Source organism: Silurus meridionalis, chromosome 9, assembly GCF_014805685.1.
Source record: "Silurus meridionalis isolate SWU-2019-XX chromosome 9, ASM1480568v1, whole genome shotgun sequence".
In the NCBI taxonomy this organism is placed as follows: domain Eukaryota; kingdom Metazoa; phylum Chordata; class Actinopteri; order Siluriformes; family Siluridae; genus Silurus; species Silurus meridionalis.
In genome coordinates, this window is record NC_060892.1 from 20,658,575 (window position 1) to 20,684,162 (window position 25,588).

Here is a 25,588-nt window from a genome sequence, read left to right on the forward strand (position 1 = left end):
AATATTTTGACACTGTCCAGATCCCTATTAGTCAAGCTGTAATTCCTATTTTTGGTGTTTTTGTTCATCATGGGGATTGTTTATTCTCACAGTATTGGGCACAAGGTCATAAATTTCCCTCAACTACATATACGAGGTAGTATCAAAAAGTTCAGTTTACAAGAAAGTACCTTATGTTTACACACAATCACCTTCCAAATAGTTCACTTGCACAGTAATACTGTGCTCCCAAGGTTCCTGCCACTTCTGCAATGTGTCCTGGAAATCTCTCCAAAATGTTTCAGGCACCTTCTGCTATTCATGCTGTATCTCCACAGTGGTATCAAAACAGCAACCTTTGAGCAGGAGTTTCATCATTGAAAAGGCGGTGAAGTCCGCAGGAGAAAAAACCTGGCAGGGTAGGGTGGGTTGTTAGGTAAAATCATGGATTTTTTTTTTTTCCCCGACAATCAGTGGTGCAGAATGGTTTTTGGGGAGTTGGTTGTCCTATGCCCAGTTGCATGCAGAATTTCATGATGAAATCGCAGACGTGGTCAGAATAGCACCACTAATCTCACAACTTCGATATCAGCTCGTATTGAGTACGAGTCATTAAGGCAGAGACTGAACAGAAAGGAAAAGCTGACCCCACACCCACATCACTTAGCCACTGGACTTTACTCTTCCTCATTAGCACTGCACAGCATTACATAGCTACAGGCTAGAAATTCAGCAGAGGATGTGAAAGACACAGGAAGAAATGAAAGGCAAGTGACATTTAATGAGTAGAGAATGTGCACCACAGAGCACGTTTGCAAAGATCACTGGGTGCAACGCTAATAATCCGAGCGAGAAATGCCAACAAGGGCAACTTTAAACTGATGGACTGGTCAGCATATGGTGCAAGTCAAGCTGAGGAGAAAAGCAAACATGGCTGCATGATGGCAATTTGAGCTTCACCATGTGACTAGAACACAAACTGGTTCTTTTTGCAATTTAATTGGAAATTGTTCTAGAAGTTTAAACAACCAAACAGTGGTTTTGGTCATATCTTCAGAGTTTGTATTTGGCTTGGGGAAGGAAGGAGGGGGACAAAAACAAATCAGGCCGGTTCATCAAGGACAAAAATCCAGAAATAAAATGATCATTTATTTAAAGTATGAAAGAAAAAAACCAAAAAGAATAAAAGTCACAGTAAAAACACTGATATGAAAGCAGTTAGTAAAAAATGTTGAGACAAACAAGTTTCAATATGTACATGTAAACACAGACATGTGAAAGACATTTTGCTGCAGAAGAGGTAACACAGGGAATGCTGTGAAGCGTGCGAGCATCAACGTAAATTAGCTTTAATTTTCTCGAGTCTCGCTCGGAAATCGTTGATATCCCCGGGAGGACTGCGAGGCCTGACATTTTCACTGCCTTGCTGTTCCCGAGACTCGCGCAGTTTAGAAAGCTGAGACAGGAGCATGTCCATGGAGGAAGGGACGGCAGGCTTAGTGCCCACTACAGGGAGGCTGGACTTGTCCTCGTTCACCTAAAAGAAGGGACATGAATGGAATTAGCAGGTAAAACAGATTTGGTAAAAACAATTTTAGGTCTTGCTCTTGCTTGGGGGGCAGCAGTGTTGACTGACTTGTGTCTACAGTGAAATACAGGTAAAGCTGGCACCGGTTTCATGGTACAGGCAAGTTTAATTGTTTAGGGAATGCAAATCTATACCCCACTTGGTTCAGGTTAGTTTTCTTTTTGCCAAAGTTTGCATCGCAACCCCTGTAACGTGATTCATATTATATCGCCAGACTCTTGCCGATATACAGCCCTATTTACTTGCATTACACATGTAGTGTAGAAATCACTGCAAATCAACAAATGTATTCTGCACTTTTATTCAAATGAGGAGTTTCCATCCCAATGGGTATGGCCTTGTTCATCATGGCCTCACCCCATCCACAGAACATCAGAAATTTCAGAAGCATAAAAAAAAGCTGAATTGGCCTTCAGTCAGCAGATTCACACTGAACATTTCTGGAAGATTCTATCAGCAGAAAACTAACCAAGGAAAGATCTTTTGGAAGGACTGAAGCAGACGCTTGAGTTTGTCTTTTTTACTGTCAGCTACAGAATTATTGGTATGTAATTTTTTTAATACTAATTAGCATAAGTGTAATATTGTAATAATTAAATAAGAAATTTGACCTTTAAGAATGTTCATTATTCCAAGAAACACTTTCAGGTGGAATTAAATTTAAACAGCCAGTGGCCAAACTACAGTTTTGGCCATGATGTAAATGGTACAGCTAAAAATCAGAAAGATGAGATTTATAATTTTATATATATATATATATTATATATAATGAAATGCTAAGTTAAAGTTGAGAAAATTAATGGCCACATCTATTCAAATCAAAAGACAAAAGCTGTATGACTTCACTTTCTTCTACTCAAACACTTCTACAGTCTAATACTTGACCAGGAAATGAAAAGTACCTTTGAGTTGCTTTGAAGGCCATAGATCTGCTTCAGAGCTCGGAGTTTCTCCTGATATCGAGCGACGTCAAAAGCCTCAGTACTGGAAGATGAGGCTGCTGCAGGTGGGATGCCTTTCTGAGCATCTGTGTTTATAATATACAAAAAAGACTTGCATGTAACTTCCACATTCCCTTTTAAGCACAAGGTACAAGCAAAATCAGTTAAAGAAGCAATAGACCAACCTGCAGGAGCCTGGACCTTAGCGACCTGTTCCGTGCTCTGGGACTGAAAGTGAAAAAAAAATAAAATCTAGTTTTGTAATATGAAAGTGATTTCCAAAACAAAGACTAATACTTATTGTAAATAAAACTACTTTGAGGTTAAATTTTCCAACTCGAACCATCCACATTAAATGAAGGTTGTTGGGCAAAATGCTTTTATCCTGCACGGATTTAACAGGGGAAACATTTATACTAGCAGTCAACTGATTCATCAATTTTGCCAATTAATCAGTGCCGATGGACTGCTAGAACTATTGTTAAAATTCATTCCGGTAGTTTTTCCAGGTTGCGTTATACACTAGGTGATCAGCCTCTAGAGGCAAAAATCACTGATGTCATGTGCTGGTCAAGTATTCATTTTGGATGCAACTTTTTATTTTGACTGCTATTTTGCTTTAGTCTGAATAAATGGTCCCCCCCCCTCAATATTTTAATTTTTACTCCGTATCCATTTGAAAAAACTTGATTGGTTATCAGTAAGTACAATCCAACCTAGCTACCAGTATTGGTAAAATCCACTGTTGGCTGAGGAAACCACAAAAATGTTCTTGATTTACCGTTTGGGTTGTTGAAACGGAATGCTTCATCGCTCTCTTCAAGTGAGCTTCAACTTCAGACTCACTACTGTTCTCAATCAGGCTCAGATGATTCATAATCTGTCAAATCAGAAATCACAAAAACTAAACACTATTTTAAAAAAAAAAAAAAAAAAAAAACACCCTTTGGGACAGGAAATGCTGTACCTTGGGGCCAACGAGTTTGTACAGTGTGTGTAGCAGTGTTTTGACGGTGCGGTGAGCCAGATCGTTGGGTTTCTGTTTGAGCAGCTCTTTGGGAAAAGCCTTAATGAAGTTATGAATGTCCAGAAGAACTCTGTCCAGGTAGAGAGACTCGATCTTCTCTGGAAGCAGCTTGATCATACGCCAGTGACACTGCGAGGAACAAAATGTAACAAGTACGGGTAAGAAAGTTTCTACATGATTCTAATAAACCACTGAACTGATTCTCTTATAGCACAGTCATACATGGTTTATAAAAAAAAAAAAAAAAACTCAGCTAACATTTTAATAAATGCACTTCAAAAGGGTCCTCTCTTTAAAAGTAAGGACCCTGTAAAATGGCAGGTGGTCTGGAAGAGATACATATTTATCTTCAAAAAGCTCAATAACCAACAAAATTATTGACTTCAGGCTTATACATGTATAAATGACTAATTCAGACAGTGTAGATGACTTTACCTTCATGACCATCTCAGGAAACTCATTGCATGTAGTAGAGTTACTGGTCTCCTGTAACAGCATCAGCAAAGCACTTGGGGGGAGACGGTAGTGAGTACAGTGAGTAGAATTGATAACCATTTACATTGCCAGTGAACATCAGCAACATTTCCCAGTACCACCGACAATGTGAACAAAATAAGGTTAACAAATAAAAAGCTAAACATGTGTTCCTCAAAAGTTACTCAATCTATTCCATGCATATGGAACAATTTGCTCATCTGTTCATCTCCATAAAATAAAGCTTAACCGTTATAGTATTTAGAGACTGGCAGGATTTGATACTTATGGATAGAGTATAATTATATAAATAAAAGTGTATAAAATAAAGTACATGGTACTGTACCTCAGCGTGTTGGTGGGATCAGCAGTCTTGAATAAAGTGGAGAGCAGGATATGGACAGAGCGGATGAGGTCTTGAGATTCTCCGGCGCCCTGCTGATGCCGAGGATCCAGCGTGAGTGAGAGCAAAGTCTGAACCAGATTTTTGAGCACCCCCGGGGAGGCTTCCTGGACCAGTTTGCCTGCCAATACAAGCTACACACAAACCCAGAGTAGTTAGTTACACTATAATTTACTGCCATGTCAGCTACTGAGGCTATCTTCATGGCAAGAACAGTTTATAAGATCAAAATGATCCTAAAATCAAACCCAGAGTAAGTCCCGACAAGTCTAGCAAAGAATTGCGATTCATTACCGTTCGACCCTCACGGTAACCATTCGTCTTTATTTAAGACTGAGAATTATAATAAAAAAAAAAGAAAAGAAAAGACAACTAATTGGCAGGAGTAGATCCTCACCGAGCTCAGAGAGCCGATCACAGAGGGGTAGAGCTTCATGTGCTGCGTTCCTTCGTCCCCCATGCGCCTGCTGGCCTGCAAGCCGAGCTGCATCAGCGCAGCGACTATGAACTCATCCACGTGACCAGACATCAGCTTCCATTTGTTCTCCTCGCTCAAAATCTCCATGACCTTAAATTAATATGCGCAAGATTTTTCATTGCATTCTTCATCAAAACCACCACTACACACTGGTTTAGTCAATGTCTCAATTCCTGTCTGTACACACGTCATTACCTTGGCCAGGCCCTGCATGCTAGTTTTCACATCAGAACTGGCAACCTGCGAAATGACCAAAATAATGCTGGCTGCAGAGTCTTCAATCCTGCTGAAGAGTGAAGGAAACCTTTAGAGAAAGAAACCAAAAAGTTAGATAAAGATTATGGTAAATGGTTAAATCCTTTTTAGGCGCTTTAGAAAACAAGCCCCTCCTTTTATTAAAAGCACTATTGAGGACTTTGCAAGACATTTCAGATGATGAATGACATCTAATGCATGGGCATGAGACAATACACTGAAGCCAAAAGTCCGAAAATGCCATCAGAATATCCAGTGTCAAATTTACCAATTTATTCCATTTGATTAGCTTAACTTTTGTTTCAGTATACTTTGAGGGAGTTAAATTTCCTTTTACACAATTCATGCCATTTATTCTACTACCTTGATTGTAGACCTCAAATTAAACAAGCCAGATCCAGACACTGCTGTGCAGTCAGCTGTGCATGACAACCATCCCCCTTTAGCACCAACACTCTCATTACAAGCAATAGAGGGAGATGAAACCCTGCTAGAGCAGGTGGTAGAAATAAAGGGAAAGATTTGTTTTGGAACAGAGGCTATAAGTGTTCTCCTGTGCAGTGACATCTAAATACAAGTGAGTTATTTGTTTGAGCTGATTATCAGACCCAATCATTCTATCATTTATACTCCTATACGAACCATTTTCTCCCTCGCCAATTATTTTATTTGCAGTTATTAGAAGACCTACTTGTACTGGAACTCTGGGAGGTCCAGAGGTGATTCGGCAGTCTCCACCACCAGAAGGTCGGGCATGACTGCTTCAGGAAGATCCATGATAAAATTAGGGTCGAGCTGAAACTGACGGGGCACCACAGGGCTTTGCTCCTGAACTGCTGCATTCTGACGCCGAATCTCGCTGAGATAACGATAGAAATTAGGGGATGGTTATGAAGATTAAAGACTCCAGGAATAAATATGTAAATTAGATATGGCTCCAGTTAGTCTCCCTTCATGGTCAAAGCTTAATTCAATTATAATTACAAATCTAGTATTTCTTTGAAAGAGCATCATACACCAGGAAAATCAAGTTATGTTTTGGGGGAAAAAAAAGTAGAAGAGAACTTAAATTGATTTACTATATTTTTAGGGGTGTAACGGTACACATTCATACTGGACTTTTTCGGTACAGGGCTTTCAGTTCAGTACCCGTCTTGTACACGATTGTATTTCCGATGTGGAAAATACAATGTGTAGTGCGCTGTTCTGCATGCGCATGCATCGTGGCCGCTTTGTTTCACGACAGTCAAGTGATATGGATTCTTTTGAAGTTCATGTCCAGCTCCAAGAATTCTCTTAAAGAAAATCCCAACTATTCCACATAGAGGGAGTGAATAGCAAAATGTGTTCATTCCTTCTATCCTTCATTTAAAGTATGCTGAAATAAGGCAAACATAACTATTAAACTAAATAATAAATGTAACAAACACATCCGTATTACCCAAATGGGGTCCAACCAAAAAAATTTTTTTTACACTTTTATTGAATCAATTTAATCGATTACGTCATTTAATGTAATAAAGTGTATTGCATCAATTTGATTAACAAATATTTTGTATATTATAGAACCGAGCAGGCATTATATTTAAAATTGCTTTAAAAATGTAAACTGTTCAAAGAATATTAAACTATTCATAAATAAATAAAAAAAAAACAAGTACTGAACTGTGACTTAAAAAGAGGTAAAGACCGTGAATTTTGTGTAGCCCTACTATCTATAGTAACCCCAATTACGTCTGTGTACAATCAAGATCACCCAGAGCAAAAATGACACAACAACTAATCTAAATGTAGCATGTTAAGAAGCCTACCTCAGCTTAGAAGTTGCGGAGTCAGCGTTCGGCTTGCGTAGCAGACTAGCGTTAGCCAGCCCTAAAGTTTTCTCCTCTGCCTGTAGTTTGTTTACAGGGGCTGAGGGTTTCTTTGCAGAACGCTTGATCCTCTCTTCCAGCATGCTCATGTCTTTTTCGGACAACTGCAATTGTATTACATTATTGGAATACCATGTGAAAGGGAAAGAAAAATGCACTAGGCATCATTTAGTCTGTATTCAGGTAACCCACCTGGCCGATGAGTTTGTACACTTGCTCTCCACAGACGTTATAAGCCGCCACTACTGTGTTTAGCGCAGCGTTACGGACAGCAGTGTCTCGGTCGCCGATGTGAACGGCAATTTCGCGCAAGGATTTTGCCGCCGTCTGCTGGAAGACGGACATTCCACACAGTCCAACGAGAGAGCAGAGCTCCTCCAGACACTCTGCAGATGAATTAGAAAAACAATTAAGGCAATACGAGCCATTTTCACGTTTTGCGTGAAATCGCTGCTACTGTTTTAATAACAGTCATACGATATGGACTTGTGTTTTATGTACAGTTAAGAATTTTTCTTAAAAGGAGAAAATCCTGACAAATTCCACAGAGGGAATGAAGGAAGGAGAAAAGATGTTAATCAAATGTATATATTGAATTTACACACGAGTCTAACAAATGTAAACTATTTAAAATGTTTATTTTATCTTAATTTAATCATCAATATAAAAAATGCATTACATTAATTTGATTTAGTCTAAATTATATTATTCACATACGAACTAAACTGTGACTCCAAAACCGAGGTGTGCACCAAGCCATGAATTTTGTGTAAAGTTACACCCCTAAAATATCCAAATCACAGCTGATTTCAGGAAACAACTATTCTGAATATTGAGGCACATCACACGTCTGAACAAAACCATTGGACATGCAGGGGGACGTAATTTGGATTTACTCACCAGCTCTCTGCTTGGAGTTTTTAGACTTTGTGCCATCCATGAGGAAAGGGAAGACTCTGCTTGCTGGGTAAACTTTACGCAACAAGCCGAAGATGCTACGCACTTCTTTCCGCACCACATCTTTTTGTTCGCCCATCTGAAAGTGCACAGGGTTTCTGATCAATTCTCTAGTCCAGGGTTTACAATGTGGTAGAGCATAAACCACTACATCCTATTCTTGGGATTAAGATAAGCTAAAGCACATTACATCCTTCATGTAATAAGATTTTATTGTAGAAATGTTGCTCATTACATTTGACCCAATATCAAACGCCTGGGTCAAAAAACAACAATGGAACATAAAATGTAAAATGATTGATGTCAGTATTAAAATGTACAAATTTAAATAATGTTCCAAGTGCGAGAGAGGATATGAATTTCCTTGTCTATGACAGCAGCACTACCTAATCAGAGGCGTCCTGAGCTCATGTATAAAGAAAAGGGTAGCTTTTCAAATTAATGAAATTCCCTGGCGTTTTTGTTTACTAGTGTCCTACCTTTAGGGTGAAGTAAGGGATGAACAGCATGGCCTCATGCTCAGTGAGATGGTAGTCCTGGTTACTGAGACTGACAAAGAGAAGCTTGAGATACTCCAAAGCTTTCATCAGCACACTGGTGTTTGTATCAAAGAAGCGCAACGTGAACCACTTCAGGATCAGATCCAAACAGCTTACTGTGGCCTCAGTCTCTGCCTCCAGTTGCTAAGAGAAAAATAAATAAATATTGTTATAGCAGCCACAGTTTATACAACATGCACCCAAGAGCTCAGAACAGTGCAACTGCTGTTTACGAGGTTAATAATCAGCATTGCGGCAACTAGGGTAACATGGAAGAGTTGAACTGGTCTAGGACTCACCTCCATCATGGTGCTGATTGCCCTAATGTGCTTCTGGAAATCCGTGTGAAAGAGGTCCTCCATCAGCCATTTAGCCACGCATGCAGCCATCTGATTCTTCAGCAGGTCAACAAACTCCTCTCGTGGTGTTAAAAAGTTCCACTTCAACACCTACAAACACCAGCAGGGAAGTTGCAATACACAAGCATGATAAATAAGTGCACAAAACACTGGTTAAGAGTCTAAGTAGAGATCCGACAAAACATGCCTTTAAACTTTTCTCTTCTTTAATCCGCTGCTCTTTCCCGTTTGGAACAACGACGAAGATGGGACCGTTCCGCTCTTCCTCAACTTTGCCAGGTGGTTTCTTCACAAGTGCCTTAAAAACGTGCAGACAAAAACGATTTAAGAAAAGCAGCAAGAAAGGAAGAAAACCTTCAAGCAATTTTATGCACAGTATAAAATAAATTTGACTATAATAAGAGACACACACACACTGACCTTAGTTTTGGGTGCAGCTGCTTGTTTGGGCTTTTTAATTCTGCTGGTGGGGTTTCACTCGGAGGAACAGCTTTGTCTGAAACTATAAACACAAACAAATGCATTGTTATCACTGAGATGTCAGTCACCCCCCAAAAAAAAAAAAAAAAAAACATGTCTGTAATAAGAATAACCCTGTGTCTCAAGTAGCCGAGTTCTTTGATTCGCGAGCTATATAGGATTTCAGGAGGGGAATGTTGCATTCTGCAATACAGTGATAATGCAAATTCCTCTTGCCACACTACACTCACTGTTGCATCTAAACCACTTTCTACATGGCAGGTCACATATCCAAATTTATGTACATGTTTCAAAAGTTATGAAAACTGCTTATGGGTTCTGCTAAGAAATAAATTGGGATTTTTATAAAGGATTTTTAGAGTCACAAATCCAGGCTGGGTTTAATCTCTAGTTTCTCTGCGATGCTCATTGAGCAGTTTAACATAGATGCGGTAACCACTAACCAGGAGGTGCAACAGGGGGCTTCACGATGCTTGTGGAAGCAGGTGCTGCTTTACTCGGAGCTACCTTGGTCGGAGCGGCAGGTTTGGCAGGAATGGCGGATCTAGCTTTTTCCAACAAACCAACCAGCTGATCTTTCGATGTTGGCTAAGGAAGAGACAAAACTCGTCATTGCAGACAAGATGCATTTGTGATAAACTTCTGATATACGTGAAGAGAAACCATTTGCTAATGAATTAAGGCATGTTAAAATCCACGAGTACCTTCAGTTTAGCAGCAGCTTTGTTCATCTTGTCATAACCCAGGTGCATCATGAACACTGGAAGCGCATCTTGGGCTTTTTTCCTTACATCTGCATTACGATCCTCCAAGCAGGAGTACAGATGAGGAATGACCAGAGCAAAATCCGAGGGAACAGAGCGCACGGTGGGCAATTTTTCAGTCAGCCAACCCAACAGCTGGACAAAAACAGGAAACGCAGCCAAACAGTAAATACAAGAGAGTCAGTCACTCAGACAACTAAGTAAAAGCTGTCCAAATGTTAACTCTTTAGTTAACCTGACAAAGTGGGTTTGCAGTTTGTTTAAAATGGTCACAAGAAGCCTCCAGGCAGGCTTCTGCATGGGGGTAAAAAGCATCCTTGCACTAACCTCTTGTCTTAGAAATGGATTTTCCTTCTTCAGCTCTTCAGCCAGGTCTTCCCCCTCCAACCACTCCTTCATCCCAGTCTGATCCACCCACGCATTCAGAGTAGCTAAGCCTGCTGCACGCACAGCAGTCTGGGAAATATATTACATTTTTAATATTGTAATGCACTTTTTATTCTTACATTTTTAATAAAAGCACTTCTGTCTCACCTTGCTGTCAGTAAATACAGTGATGATGGGGAAGCCAAGGCCTTTAACATGCTGCTTTAGAGCAGGACCCATTGCTGTGGCTATCTGCTGCAAGATGGAGAGTGTCTGCTGGACCTAAGAAAAAGTTAAACAACTCCATTTCCCTTCAAAACAAATTATTCACTGGTGGTGGGGTTTGCATGCGAACTAGTGAACAAGTTTTTTCAGAGGAAATAACTCACCAGTATTTTATTGGAGTCTGTAAGACGAGCCTTTAGTGCCACAGGAAGCTCTCCAATGTTGGGTTTAATGAATTTGGCCTCAGAAATGACAGCAGTAACTTCCTCTAGTCCTTCTTTCCTCAACTTCCAGTTCTTATCTCCGAGTTTTGACAACATGTCCGAGGTAATTTTGTCACTGTAAACATCAGGATAAATACCAGAGGGTTTTCTAATGCATCATTCTTGTATGTACAGAGTATGAATCCAAATAAATTTACAAAAAAGGTGAATCAACAACCCGAATTCTGGAAATGTTGGGACGCTTTTTTGTTATAAATACAATGAAAATGCAGACTTTTAAATCACATTAGCCAGTATTTTATTGGCACGGGGCATGTTAGCCATGGTGTAGTATCTCCTTTTCAAAAACGGTTTAAGGGAATTAAGGTTGAGTATCTGGAGTTTTGCTTTTGGAATTTGGTTCCATTCTTGACAGATCTGGGATATGGGTTTCCAGCTGCTGAAGAGTTTGCGGTCGTCTTTGGTGTATTTTTCATGTCGTCTGAAAGTCTGAAGTCCACAGGCATCCAACAAAGTTTTGAAGAGGTTATGTACTGTAGATGAAATTTGCTAAGTCTTTGCAATTTGATGTTGAGGAATGTTGTTTTCAAAGTAGTCCAAACTTTTTACTTGTTTACAGATTGGAGCGCCTCTGCCCATCTTTGCTTCTGAGAGACCCTGCCTCTCCAAGACATGCCTTGTATAGCTAATCATGTTACAGACCTGATGCCAATTAACTTCAGCTGGAAGAACATCTAGCAACATCCGAACTTTTGAGACCTGTAGCAGGCTTCAAATTTGAAATGAGCTCATTTTGTGCATACAAGTGTAAATTCAGTTTAAACATATGTTCTCCATGTTCTATTGTGAATAAAATATTGAATATAAAAAAAGGGTTGTAAATAATCACCCCCAAAAAATACTTTCATTACTAAAGATTCTGGAACAGAATATGGCTGTAGGAACGTGTACCAAAATACAGGTGCTATTGGATTTAAAGGCAATGCTGCTAATGGGTTTTCAATATGACGGTCAATGAAAACGTCTAATTGCATGATTGTCATGAGTTAACTATTAATCGCACATTAATTATTGAGGTACACTTAAAACAGATAAAGTTTTAATACTCTAAAAAGCACAAGGACAAATATGGACGCTTCATGCAAATGTATGTTTATTATTAGTGAAACCCTACTCAGAGCATGAAGACAAAATGTTCTTGTAAATATTTAAGTAATTGTGTTTTAAATGCCAAATCACCAGGACACCAAACAGAACTTTTGCTACATTTCCACACGAATGTGTGCTTTATGGTGGTTTTCTTTTTTTCTGGGGAATAGAGATGCAAGTCTCTGATCCATTACCACAGTAGATGGCAGTAATGCTTTACTTAAGAATGCAAACCGCCAATAAAGGAGCGCAGTTTTTGGTGCTTGATTTGAGACTTGGCACATCAGAAACAAATGTTGAGTGATTCAAAATCGCCCCCCCCCGGAGTTAATTTTTTTTATCTGAATAAATTATGGCCGTTGTGAAGTGTGTTGCACTGAAGGTTTTAATATCAATTCATCATAAAAATACTTTTATAATTAAAATTGTCAAGCAGAAATTAGTGCAGCATTAATGTAATTAGTTCCATAAAAATAGTTACGTTAATGCATTTTTAAAGTTTTAAAACAAACTCCAAAAGAAACAGGGTTTTTACCAGATGTCTGTTCGAGGGAGAAGATCCACTACAGCACCTCCATCACTTTCCTCCTCTTGATCACAATCCTCCTCTTCTACCCCATTCGCTTTCGACAGCCCCCTTATAGGAGGAGGTGGAGTCTGGCCCTTCATCTGAACACAAGGTTTTTTTTTTTTATTGTGAGAGAGAGAGAGATATATATATCTCTCTCTCTCTCTCTCTCTAACACCTTAATTTAAATTTTCCAGGAAACTACATTAATGTGAACCATATTAATGAGTTGGATTCAAACGCATTAATACTATATTAAAATGGTACTACTGCAAAATTTAAATTTGGTGAATAAATAGTTAAAAAGAACCCCAAAGACCTTATCGAATTCTGCATCCATTTGTGAAAGCAGTGCAGCCTTCTCGTCCTCAAAAAACATGCGGAGAGGAGCGCCCACGTACAGGTACATCACTGCCAGGAGCGAAATGGCCGCAGTTCTAACAGCCTAACACACACACACCCCACATGTATAAACAGCATTTACTTAGGTCTTCACTTATACATACACATGCAAAATTATAATAATTAAACCACACATTTGACTACATATGGATAAAGAATTTAAGATTCTAGAAACAAAAATAATTGTTCATACTCACTGGATTGGTAGCAGCCAAAGCAGTCTTTACATTATTAATAAATGCCTTTACATTTATCCTGGAAGAAGAAGGAAAAAAAAAAAAAAAACCACGTCATACTGCAACTATTGACTTACAGAACCAAACGCCAGAAATGGTCTAAAAACAGTTATCGATTTCACATGACCAGATGCTGGATTTGACCTACCCTGCGAATCCGAACTCCTTAATAGCACCACAGAGCCAGTTCAGAGCTTCAGCCTGGTTTTTAGGGTTCTTCTGAGCAAAGGCCATGGACACGACCTAAAGTTTTAAAACCAAAAATGAACAAATTTGACCCAAATGCCGATTCAGCGAATTCAACACATGCAGTGCTTGCCACTCACCTGTTCCGCAGTCCACGGAAGTGTGCAGGCTTCGGCAATAGCGGTCAGAGCCTCTCGGGCCCTCGCGCCACACTTCACGTCCCCAGTTTTATCCACCACAGCTTCCAGCACAGCCAGGGCTGATGTTCTGGAGAAAAACAAACCTTTCTGAGCCACGGCACAAACGACCTGCAGCTTCAGCTGCATCACCTACGAACAGAGAAATAAATCTAAATGAACAGACATCAGAAAGAGAAATGTCACTGGCTCACTCATGTGGAGCAGAAAGAATGGAGCAGTTTAAGAGAACATGACAAATGTGTTTGCACAATTTGAGGAAAAGGAGTTACCTGGAAGTTTGTCTCTTTCCAACCAGGTTTCTTGGCCAAAATCCGAACAAGAGCCTGACAGGGCATCTCTTCCTTGTCCATTAGCTCCATTGCCTGAAAAATAAATAAAACTCTTTGAAACAGTTTTAAAAAGAGACATTAAGAAAATCCTGGGCGTTAGTTCAATAAAGCTTCAGACAGAATTCAAAATGACCATTTTTATCTTTAGAAACTTTACTCTTGTAAATCTTTGTATGCCGATCCTATTCTCAATAACAAAAGCGTAGGAATAAGTTTCCTGATTACGAAGCTGAAACTCTCCTGAGCCGCTTTATACCAAAAGTCATCACCTTTAGAAACTCCTCCATGGCAGCCACCCTTTCCTTCCAGTTGGCACTGTCCAGCATCTGCATACACGATACTGGGAGAACTGCAGCGGCTCTCTCTTCACACACTTCGAGCTGAACAAAACAATAAACGTGCAGTCATACACACATCACGCAATCGCATGACAAGCGAATCAGCAGAGCTTTATTTACCGAGAGCTCTGCTTCAGTTAGGTCCTTGCTCTCGGATTTCTTTGCTTTAACAGGGCCAGAAGTTCCTTTAGGTGCCGAGGGTTTGCCCTTCTTGTTGGGAGCAGATGCCTAAAACACACAAAAAAATAATGAACACATCACACCCTATATGAAAGAACTGGATTTTTACATAAGTGGTTAACTATATGAAAATTTAGATGGAAATCAAGTTGTTCATTAAATTGGAAGGAAGTGTGTTGGAAAAACACACATACATAAATATCTGAAGAGCTATCACTCTAGGCAACATATTGCTGTATTTTGGCAGCATATGTCCAAATGTATTTGGATATATTCATATAATCATATATATAATAAATCTGTGCACTTTTGGCAGTCAGTAAGAAATTGTTGCAATAATAGATGACTGATAAAAATAATCATGCATATGCTTGTGTAGGTACATATACACTGTTTAATATCTATATACATAAGTCATTTGAGGTTTTTAATTGATGGACTTGAATTAGAACATGTTCGCAACCTGGACGTATAAAGATATTTATAATCCCCTGTTGTATAATTACAGTATAGTATAATTTATACTTAAGACACAATCAGGTGTTCGCAAAGCATTATATGCTATTTGAAATATGCTCTTGAGCGTTTTCATTTAAACCATAATTTGAGTACAAAGTAGACCCCCCCCCCCAAAAAAAAAAAAATAGATCTTCATATGGGATATTTGACTGTTCTTTTAATATAACAGTTGTAATGGGGGGGTGGGGGGCCTGATCACAAGCATGATCACTGACCTTAGTGGCAGCAGCTGCAGGTGTTTTCTTGGCAGGAGCAGATGGTTTATCTGGAGCAGGAGCTGCAGGCAGGGCTTTTGGAGCGTTTTTCTCCTTCATCTGACCTGCAGCTTTCTTTTCTCCGGGCAGCTCCACTTTCTCGGCACACTCCTTAATCTACGAGAGACAACGAAACAAGTCTTAAATGTGCTAAATATTCCAAAAGTAGAAACCGTAAAACGAATACGTTCCAAAGCATCAGACGTTGTGAAGGCGAGGAAATGCTTTAACCTTGTCCACTTTTAGTTTGTCCACATCAGCCAGGAAAGGGCTCACAGCCCTCTCGCCCACCACCTTGAGCGCCGTGCCCAAAGCTCCAAATGCCGCGTCTCGAACCTCAGGAGCTGAATCATTTGCTTGCTACAAGAACGGGAAGAAAAAAAAAAAAAAAAAAAGACTTGCATTATTTACCACTTCCTGTTAGTTTTTCATGAAATTTATCTACAGAATACTACTAGGTATATCTAAAGGTCTACTTTGCATTCACTGTATTTCAAAGTCATATCTTAACTTTCTACTTAATTTAGCTAAATCTGTCTTTTTATTTATGAGTGGATAAAAACTAGTCAAGCACGCAGCAAGCCACCAATCAGGGTAGAGCACGTGCTAAATTTAACCCATCCTAAGCTGATTGGTATCTACTAAGCATGACTTATGGTCCAGATCAACAGCAAAAAGTAGCGACAAAAACCAAATAACCGTAAACCAAAACTAACTGCTCTCAAATCTGTTATTTTATTTGGTTCTAAAGGAAATAGCTTCAAGGTTTTCCGCTCATGATTATTTTAATACACATCAAATCAATGTTTGCTACTCTTAGCACACCAATCGTTCATAGAATGATAGTCAATCTTTCCACGTAAACCGAGTTGATCAGAGCCGTAATATCACGTCACAAGACTTTTGCTTAACGTCCTATTAAATCGTGGTAATTAGCTATTTAAATTGTGCTGTAGGCAAATACTTTTATTTAAAGGAAACACTGGAGAAATAGTATTTTACCACTTTTCTCTAATTTAACTCAAGTATATGGTCTGTGTACTTCGTCCACCACTGTCCATGATTCAGGCTCTTCAATGTTCTACCGAGTATTAAAGCTGCTCTCGGCTTTTACCTTCAGCAAAGCGAGACACAAAGGTTTGAGCAGGCTTTTCGGCAGCGTGGTGGGAGTGCAATGCTGGAAACTTCTGGCGAGGAACAGCGAAGCCTGCTGTTTGATGGATGGGTTTTTGTTGTCCATCACAGCCAGGACGTCTTCGCTTACTTTTTCAAGTGTTGTCTGAAAGAAATGTAAGCATTGTAATTAACCAAAAAAAAAAAAAACTAACAGTGTAAACGCATTTAAAGTGAATTGATTGGGGAAAAAAAAAACAAACAAAAAAAAGACTCACTGAAAGAAACACTGCATCTAACGCCTCTTGCAGGGCCTGCACCACCTGAGCTTTCTTCTCCTTGAACTTGTCCAGAATGGTTGGCACCAACTACATACAAAACATCACACAAATAAGAACTATACAACTAAAAAAAAAATGGTCGTCAAACATACTTAACAGAGAAGAACTTACATGAAGAGCATAGGGGCTGAATTTCTTGCGGAGGCCGGTGGAGAGTCCTGCTACGCATTTAGCAGCCAGTGACACCAACATGACGTTTGTGTCTTTTCCAATGACCTGGAAAAGATTAGACAGATTTTATTTAAAATAAAGGAACCAGAGAGTTTTAATACACATTTTGAGAAGTGGCACAGGAGAAAGTCTGTCACATTCAAAGCTCTGAACAGAAAATGCAGCTCAGCCACAAAGTTATCAAGAGTGTGTGTGTGGACTTTCACAGAACTCCTCGTTTGCAATGATTTCAGTGGAAAGAAATTTCCAAAAAGACTTTTTAACCTTGTTGAGAGCTTTGACAACATCTCCATACTCTCCACTCTCTAGTCTGGGGTTTTTTGCTAAAGCTTCAAGAGCTTCCAAAGCCTCCTTTCTCTCCTGCCATTTCTTCGCCTCCTGCATGAAACACACAAATGCCTGCTTACAAAAGCTATGAAAACAGCACAAAAATATGAAATCAATTTCTTGCGTTTATTAAAAAAAAAAAAAAAAAAAAGTGAGCATATGCTGATGATTAGGACCAACGTATCTCCTTACGATCTTGTCATAGAAGTCTTTAGGTAGTTTGGAGAGGATCTCCACTGCTTCCAGTAGCTCATAAGCATCGACTGCTGGAGCAGCTTCCTCCACATCACCTGTGAGACAAAAAAAAAAAAAAAAGGTCATCCACATGTTCATAAACCATGTCAGCACTACAGCCTTTGTACAGACTACTACTGTACCGTCTCCTTCCGCTTCCCCGTCTCCTCCATCCTGCTGCTGTTGCTCGAACTTGGCTCGAAGGTCCTGCTGCGAGCGCAGGAAGCGGCTCTGACGAGGAGCCAATGCCTTCGCCCACTCGTCCTCCAGCTCTTTCAGCTGGCACACAGAAAATGGTAAATGTAGATTTTGATAAAATTTAATAAATAAAAATAAGAAATTCAGTAAAGAGTCTCTGCCTCACCAGAACAGAGTTAATATTCTGAAGTGGAGGACGCAGCGCGTCTCGGATCCATCTGTAAACCTCAATAGCAAGCAGTTTAGCCTCGTCTCGAATCGCCTTCTCTCGAGACTCGAAAAGCTTCGGCAAGACCTTCACGACCGGCTTCAGGGTGATGATCTTTGCTCCAAAGTCACTGAAAAGACATTTTTGTATTTTATTGTAAAGTATGGTTGGATAAAACAATCAGATCTAAAAATAAATATATCAAACAGCATAAATCCAAAGAAATCAAATAAATGTATTAAAATAAACTGCTTTTCTATATTTAGTACTATTTGGCATCTTCTCTTGCTTTAATCACTCACCTCAGTGCCCGCCTCAGCACTTCCACGCAGGCGAGGGCGATTTTCGGGTTCTTATTGTCGAGGCCTTTGAGAATTTCTTCCTGAACCGCATCTCCTTTCTCGATCTCGACGTACATTAAGCAGATGTCCAAGCCAAGCTCTTTAGCACGTGCTTTAGGCTGGTTAAAGACTTTACACACCACGCCGGACACAACCTCGCCGACAGTTCTGAGAAAGGAGGGAAAGCCAGACAGGAGCACTTAAGAGCTGCACCAGTAGAACCATTATATCTCACCTGTTGTGACATTAGAGCTCATTATCAAAGTTTCTGCAGGTTGCACAGAAACCTTTGACCATTAAGAAGAAAATTTAAGACCTAGAACATGACACAAATACGGTGTTAACAACTGGCCTTAAACAAGGCCTAAATTCTAGGGGTTTTTTCTTTCAAGTGAGGTATCGCTAAACTTGCACTCTCTTACAGCCAAAATGTTTTAATTTGTTTTATGTCTGCGGTACAATCTAAGAGAGATTTGCACTAAAACAGAAAATCTGATTGGCTGTTTCATGATGATCTCATTAGTTGTAATACATCAAATTATATTTGGACCAGCAGAAGAACAAACTACACTGTCATGGAAACGACGAGAGAGCATTTCAATGATTAGAGGTTCCGATACATAGACATTGAAAAAATTAAGACCACGTTTTAAATGATTTAAGACCTAGGACAGCGAATTTAAGACTTAAGGTCTAAACATTTTGATGCAAAAACCCCGAATGTGTAACTCCTGTGCCATTCACTAGCGCTACTCTGTGGTCAAGACAGGAATTAACTGTCATTCTTAGAAAACAAATCAGACAAATACCTTGGAGACTGTATAAACTCTTTACTCGACACTAAATTGATCTGCTTTCAAAATATTCAATTTGGTTTTATTTGTTAGGCTCTTTTGACAATAGTCATTGTCCCAAAACAGCAGTATCTGATGTAGAGGTCCATGTCCCCATCAACAGCAATATCTGCTGTGAATGTCAAAACCTTCACTTCTGTCTCGCAAACACAAAAATTAGGATCACTCTTATGCAGGGGGTTTCCATTACCGAGACGCCACATGGGCATTTTCCACGTAAACCAGAGCCGCTTCAAGTCCTTTGAGTTGTGCCACTGCATTAGAGTCAGTCACAAACTTCTTGATCAGTCCTTGGTATTTGCCCCATTCTGGACTCTTGTCATCTGTAATCCTCTGAAAGTGCTGCAGAGCCTCTGTGTAGCCGCTTAGCCTTGCTTTCCAAACCTGGGGATCGAAAAGCACAATACACCTGTAAGCAAATGACATCAAATCAATTCTTTTGTACGCACGAGTTCAGGCTCAAGCATTACTCCACCTTATGTTCGCATTTCTGGTCTGTGGGAAGCTTCATCCACTCGCTGTCGTCTCCCATGATGCTCTGCGCTTCTGTTACAAGCAAATGTAAAAGGATTTTATAAGCATAGTGCTTTCAAAACTGAACAGCATTCACTTTTTCTGTTGCAGACCCAAAGGCCAAATGTAGCCCAATAAGACCGAGTTTGACATGTCTGGTTAGAGGAATCAGGATATAAGCATGTGTGTTAACCAAGGAGACTACAGCTCAAGGCCTTCAGATGAAGGGAATGATTTTAGTATTTGGTTAAAGAAATAATAATAAAGATCTTGTGATTCAGGTTTTGGCTTTTAACAGTAGGATCATGTCCTGGTAGACTTCATCACCACCTGCTGAAACTGGGCCAGGACTAGTTTAAACAAAAGGTCAATACACAAGTTACATTGCTGCTGTAGGTTATAAAAGATAAACATATATAAATATAATTTCACCCAGACTTTTTAAATTAGGAAAGTAGTTTTCTAAAAATATTACATCCTAAAGCAGTGTAAATATTAAACTTAATGGCTGCACATGCGCAGTGCCAAACTACAGCCGAACCCAGGATAGGCTTCAAAACACAATAACAAATAAACTTATACGAAAATAAATGTTTAACTTACCCAAGAATTAATTGTACACCTCGTCCTAAATTTAAACTTCGCGGTATAAGGAGATTTAAGCTCAGTTTAGCGACGGATACCGAAGCAGCTCGTTTTCCTCTCATCAACACTCAACAGCTGTATCAAGGCGTCTCGAGCCACATTTTAAATATTTTGTGCGTCAGAAAACCCGCTTCTGATTGGCTAGCTCGTGGACGCGTCGTTTCTGATTGGTCAGATCACGTGTTCGCGAGAAGGCGATTGATAGGTGAGTTCAAACGCGACCGACGGTCACATGGTGTAGTGATGGAGGAAGCGAATGCGCAATTGAATTTTATTTTATTGTATTTAAACTTTATTTATATTAAGATTAATGGATTATAATAGGATATTATGTCAAGTTTATTGTTTACAAGTTTATATTCACGTCAATGTTTACATTTAAAACTAAAATAAAATATGCTCTTGGTGAAAAGCCATTCAAAATATTTTTTATTAGTTTTTGTTATATTATAATAATTATATTATATATTTGTTGTTATTATACATTTTATTTTGAACAATAAAAAATTGGGAAACTGTCAATGAATTTATACCTTTTATTCATCAAATAAGTTGCAAACTGAATAAAAACAAAATCAATGACCAGGTCAAAGTTAGATGTCCGTGTCCCCTTCCCCAGCAATATCTAATGTAGTTGTCCATGTCCCCTTCACTAGCAATATCTAATGTACTTGTCAATGTCCCCTTCACCAGCAATATCTAATGTAGATGTCCATGTCCTCTTCATCAGCACTGTTCATTGTAAATGTATATATAATAGCCTTTACCGTTTTCTCTATTGATCTCAAATAATTTTTTGTCTAACTTTGGCAGATGATCTTCTGCAGCTAAATTCTTCATTTGTACAGATGTGGGTTGACATAACATTCAAGTTATCAAAAACACATCTTGCAGAGCATGAAAGTCAATAAAATGAAAATAAAATCAACATTAAAAAGTTATTCTTTCTGTGCGGCAAGGTACCAGATGATCCACAGCCCAGGTCTACACCAGTATAGAAGGGGTTTGTTCCTAAAACTTGTATTTTTCTTTAAGTGTCTCTTTTTTTCCCCCAAGCTCAATGATCCATTTTTCCAACCTGCTATCCATCTATCACAGATTATTTCATTCACTGCTTGGCCATTTCTACAGTTCTGCTTCTTCTCTGTGAGATGACTGAGAAATTAATAAGTTAAATTAATATAAATTAACATTTAGGTCAGCTGAGTGTTTACTTTATAGACACACACACACACACACACACACACACACACACACACACACACACTCACACACACACACAGGGACTAAATAATTATCTGTGTGTTTCTCACCAACTTCAAACAATTAAAGGTCAAACACACAACTTTGGCCAATCTCATGTTAATCTTGAGAACCCACAGAATAGTATTGCATCCTTTATATCTCAGAAGAGTCTTTAGTTTTAGCAGATTTATAAACGAAAGATACAGCTTTACACTTCTCTCCGAAAACAGCTGAGTTCCTGATGGCATGCTGTGGGTGGAGCTAAAGAGCCACAAGCACGTGCAGCTTTTGCGAACTGATCGTCTGCAAGCTACAAAATTAGAACAATAACTTTATAGTCTTAAGTTAATTATGGCCAACTTATCTGATCCAGAATCCCGAGTACAGCAACGACAACAACGACTACCGCAGGATGTGTCTAAATGGTAAGTACTAAGCAAGGTTCTTCTTCCCTCACATCCAAAAACACACTCCTTTAGAGACATTCTTCTCGTGCCCATACAAGGAATTCCCCTTTATGACATCAGGAAGAGACATACTAAAAAAAACCTTTTCTGAAACCCGGAAAGAGTTTATTTGGCACAGAAATACTACATCATACGTCCAAATTAGATTTTTTCCCACCTAATTTCTTAGAAATATTGGAAAATAACCTACATTTAAAAAATAAGTTGTTTTGTTCTTCTTGTTGTTCTTGTCAACTGAGCTCTCGTGAGGACACATGAACACGTGATTGGTATTTAGTCCCACATTACCATGACTGCATTATTTCTAGGAGCAAAGGCAGTAGAGCTGCTGAAACAGCCAACACATTCACTTTCTTCATGCAGGCTGTGTACATTTTCTGTAGCTATTGCATTTTCTCTGCTCAGTGGGGAACATGAATTAAATATAGACGAGCGCATGCCGAAATTTTGGACGTCATGAAAGGTCAATGTCTTGCCAATATTTTTATTGTTCACATGGCAGGGGACTGAGGAGCTTGAACAGAGAAATGTGAATCCAGATCACGTTTCTTTGTGTAACTAATATGGATGTGGTTATGACATTTAATACAGATTTTTTTTTTCAGGCATTGGAATTTGATTTGAGTCTTGTGAAAGAAACATGAAGTATAGAGGTATACAGACTTCTTTGTGTTATTTTGCACACACATTTACCCCTTTACTTTGGAAATACCATGCACACATTTTCGTTTCTTGCATTTGCACTTTGTCATTTGTCTTGTGACTTTTTTCCCTCCGATGTCCTTATAAGAGTTTGTATGGTATAAATGTATATGGTCTAACAGGCTGTTTCCTGTGCACATTACTAGAGGTCAAGCAATATTGGATTTTAATGTTACCAATAGCTAGGTTGGACCGTACTTGCCGATAATCGATTAATTGACCAATTATGGGTTTTTTTTGTTTCGTTTTTTTTAATTGAGGTTGACTGATTCATCTTTTGCCGATTAATCGCAAAAATCCATACTGTTTTTCTGGCTAGTGTCCTTATTCAATTCAATTCATTTTTATTTGTATAGCACTTTTAACAATGAACATTGTTTTAAAGCAGCTTTACACAGATAATGTGGTGATTAAAATTTAATATGTTCTTTATAAGTAAGTTTGTCCCTGATGAGCAAGAATGTCCATTTGTAGCAGATATATGATGTGGCAAGGAAAAACTCCCGAGATGGCAGAAGGAAAAACCTTGAGAGGAACCAGACTCAAGAGGGAACCCATCCTCATCTGGGTTGCACCGAATGTCCATTTGTAGCAGATATATGATGTTGCGATCAGAAGCGAAAAGTAGTCCTGAGTCTATGTAGAAGACTGTTGACATTAACTACAGTCCAATCCATCCTCAAAGCGCTCGTTCTTACTCAGGAATTTCATGGCACCACCCAAGGCGATGATGAAAAACCGTCCCAAGCTGCACAGAGTGGCCTCCAGTCGAAGAGAATACAATCCAGAGGCAGGCCTGGACCAAGTGGGAAGATCCACAGAGGGAGAGGGGCAGGAACAGTGGTCACTGGAACCTCAGGAGCATGTTTAACTCAACCGAGAGAAAGAGAGAGAGAAGAGGGTGAAAGAAGGAGAAGGATATGGATTATTATTTGTCTTTATTGTCATATGAAAGTTAATGTCACTGTGCAGTTTGGACTCCGGAAAGACTCGCTATGGCAGCATAGCTAAAAGGGAGATCCAGAAGGTAACACCAACATGAGGGATCTCTGGGTTAAGAGACGACCCACCACACCACCATCAACAAAGTGAATGTGTAAATGTGAGGGGACGACAGCATACAAATATCCCATTTCAACAAACACTCTATATCCATATTCCCTCCAGATCTGCGCCTTTACCTAAGAAAAAAATCTACTGATCAAAGGCTTGACAAAATAAATACATTTTCAACCTCGACTTGAACACTGAGACTGTGTCTGAATCCCGAACACTGATTGGAAGGCTGTTTTATAACTGTGGGGCTTTATAAGAGAAAGATCTGCCCCCTGCTGTAGTCTTCATTATTTGAGGTACCAACAGAGAGCCAGCACCTTTTGATCTAAATAGGTGTGTAGGATCATACTGGTAGAGAAGTTCACTCAGATACAGTGCAAGACCGTTAAGTGCTTTATACGTCAGCAGTAGCATTTTATAATCAATGTGAGATTTTATTAGGAGCCAGTGTAGACTGATTAAAACAGGGGTGATGTGGTCATATTTTCTAGATCGAGTGAGGACTCTTGCTGCTGCATTCTGAACTAACTAAAGCTTATTTATGCACTTACTCAAACACCCAGACAGTAAAGCATTACAGTAGTCTAATCTAGATGTGACAAAAGCATGAACTAGTTTTTCTGCATCCTGTAACATCATCATATTTTCATATTTCATATTTCATATTTTAGCAATATTTCTATGGTGAAAGAAGGTGATCCTGGTAATATTATTCACGTGAGCCTCAAAGGAAAGACTATGGTCAATAATCACACCAAGGTTTTTGACAGCCGTACACGCTGAAACAGAAACACCATGTGTTCCTATTAAAAGTACTTCCGTTTTATCTGAGTTGAGCAGAAAAAAGTTATCAAGCATCCACTGTCTAATGTCCAGTGAGCGGCAGTTCTGTGGGCACAAATGCCTTGTTGATGCCAGAGGTCAGAGGAGAATGGCCAGACTGGTTCGAGCTGATAGAAAGGCAACAGTAACTCAAATAACCACTCGTTACAACCGAGGTATGCAGAAGAGCATCTCTGAATGTACAACACGTCGAACCTTGAGGCGGATGGGCTACAGCAGCAGAAGACCACACTTAGTCTGACAGCTAAGAACAGGAAACTGAGGCTACAATTTGCAGAGGCTCACCAAAATTGGACAATAGAAGATTGGAAAAACGTTGCCTGGTCTGAGAAGTCTCGATTTCTGCTGCGACATTCGGATGGTAGGGTCAGAATTTGGCGTCAACTACATGAAAGCATGGATCTATCCTGCCTTGTATCAACGGTTCAGGCTGGTGGTGGTGGTGTAATGGTGTGGGGGATATTTTCTTGGCACACTTTGGGTGCATTAGTACCAATTGAGCATGGTGTCAACGCCACAGCCTAACTGAGTATTGTTGCTGACCATGTCCATCCTTTTATGACCACAGTGTACCCATCTTCTGATGGCTACTTCCAGCAGGATAACGTGCCATGTCATAAAGCGCGAATCATCTCAGACTAAATTCTTGAACATGACAATGAGTTCACTGTACTCAAATGGCCTCCACAGTCACCAGATCTCAATCCAATAGAGCACCTATGGGATGTGGTGGAACGGGAGATTCGCATCATGGATGTGCAGCTCGACAAATCTGCAGCAACTGCGTGATGCTGTCATGTCAATATGGACCAAAATCTCTGAGGAATGTATCCAGTACCTTGTTGAATCTATGCCACAAAGGATTAAGGCAGTTCTGAAGGCAAAAGGGGGTCCAACCCGGTACTAGTAAGGTGTACCTAATAAAGTGGTCGGTGAGTGTAGTGCTCTCTGTGCAGAGCGCAGTGTCACGTGTAAAAACAAACATCAGTGGCATCAGTGATTCACCTCTAGAGGCCGCTCTCGGAATGGCAGTGGATCT

At 39.6% G+C, this 25,588-nt stretch overlaps 1 protein-coding gene across 1 annotated transcript; it reads right to left on the reverse strand.

Annotated features, from left to right (window-relative positions):
• Positions 1-962: 962 nt before the first annotated feature.
• On the reverse strand, positions 963-20,351 carry LOC124391226 (cytoskeleton-associated protein 5-like). Its single transcript, XM_046857660.1, has 43 exons — positions 20,195-20,351; positions 19,554-19,624; positions 19,269-19,462; positions 18,186-18,392; positions 17,842-18,013; positions 17,621-17,756; positions 17,436-17,533; positions 17,181-17,294; positions 16,857-16,961; positions 16,683-16,772; positions 16,406-16,570; positions 15,523-15,651; positions 15,253-15,408; positions 14,459-14,566; positions 14,270-14,380; positions 13,941-14,033; positions 13,612-13,800; positions 13,434-13,528; positions 13,247-13,304; positions 12,967-13,092; positions 12,615-12,748; positions 10,871-11,045; positions 10,650-10,763; positions 10,443-10,571; positions 10,056-10,250; positions 9,795-9,939; positions 9,288-9,373; positions 9,059-9,169; positions 8,812-8,961; positions 8,453-8,656; positions 7,917-8,052; positions 7,209-7,402; positions 6,957-7,120; positions 5,837-6,004; positions 5,086-5,194; positions 4,810-4,980; positions 4,356-4,546; positions 3,971-4,043; positions 3,476-3,664; positions 3,290-3,388; positions 2,694-2,736; positions 2,470-2,594; positions 963-1,516 (listed from the first exon to the last, which is right to left on the reverse strand). Exons 2-43 carry the CDS (start codon positions 19,608-19,610, stop codon positions 1,313-1,315), a joined length of 5,712 nt encoding a protein of 1,903 aa, XP_046713616.1. The 5' UTR covers positions 19,611-19,624; positions 20,195-20,351; the 3' UTR covers positions 963-1,312.
• Positions 20,352-25,588: the final 5,237 nt, after the last annotated feature.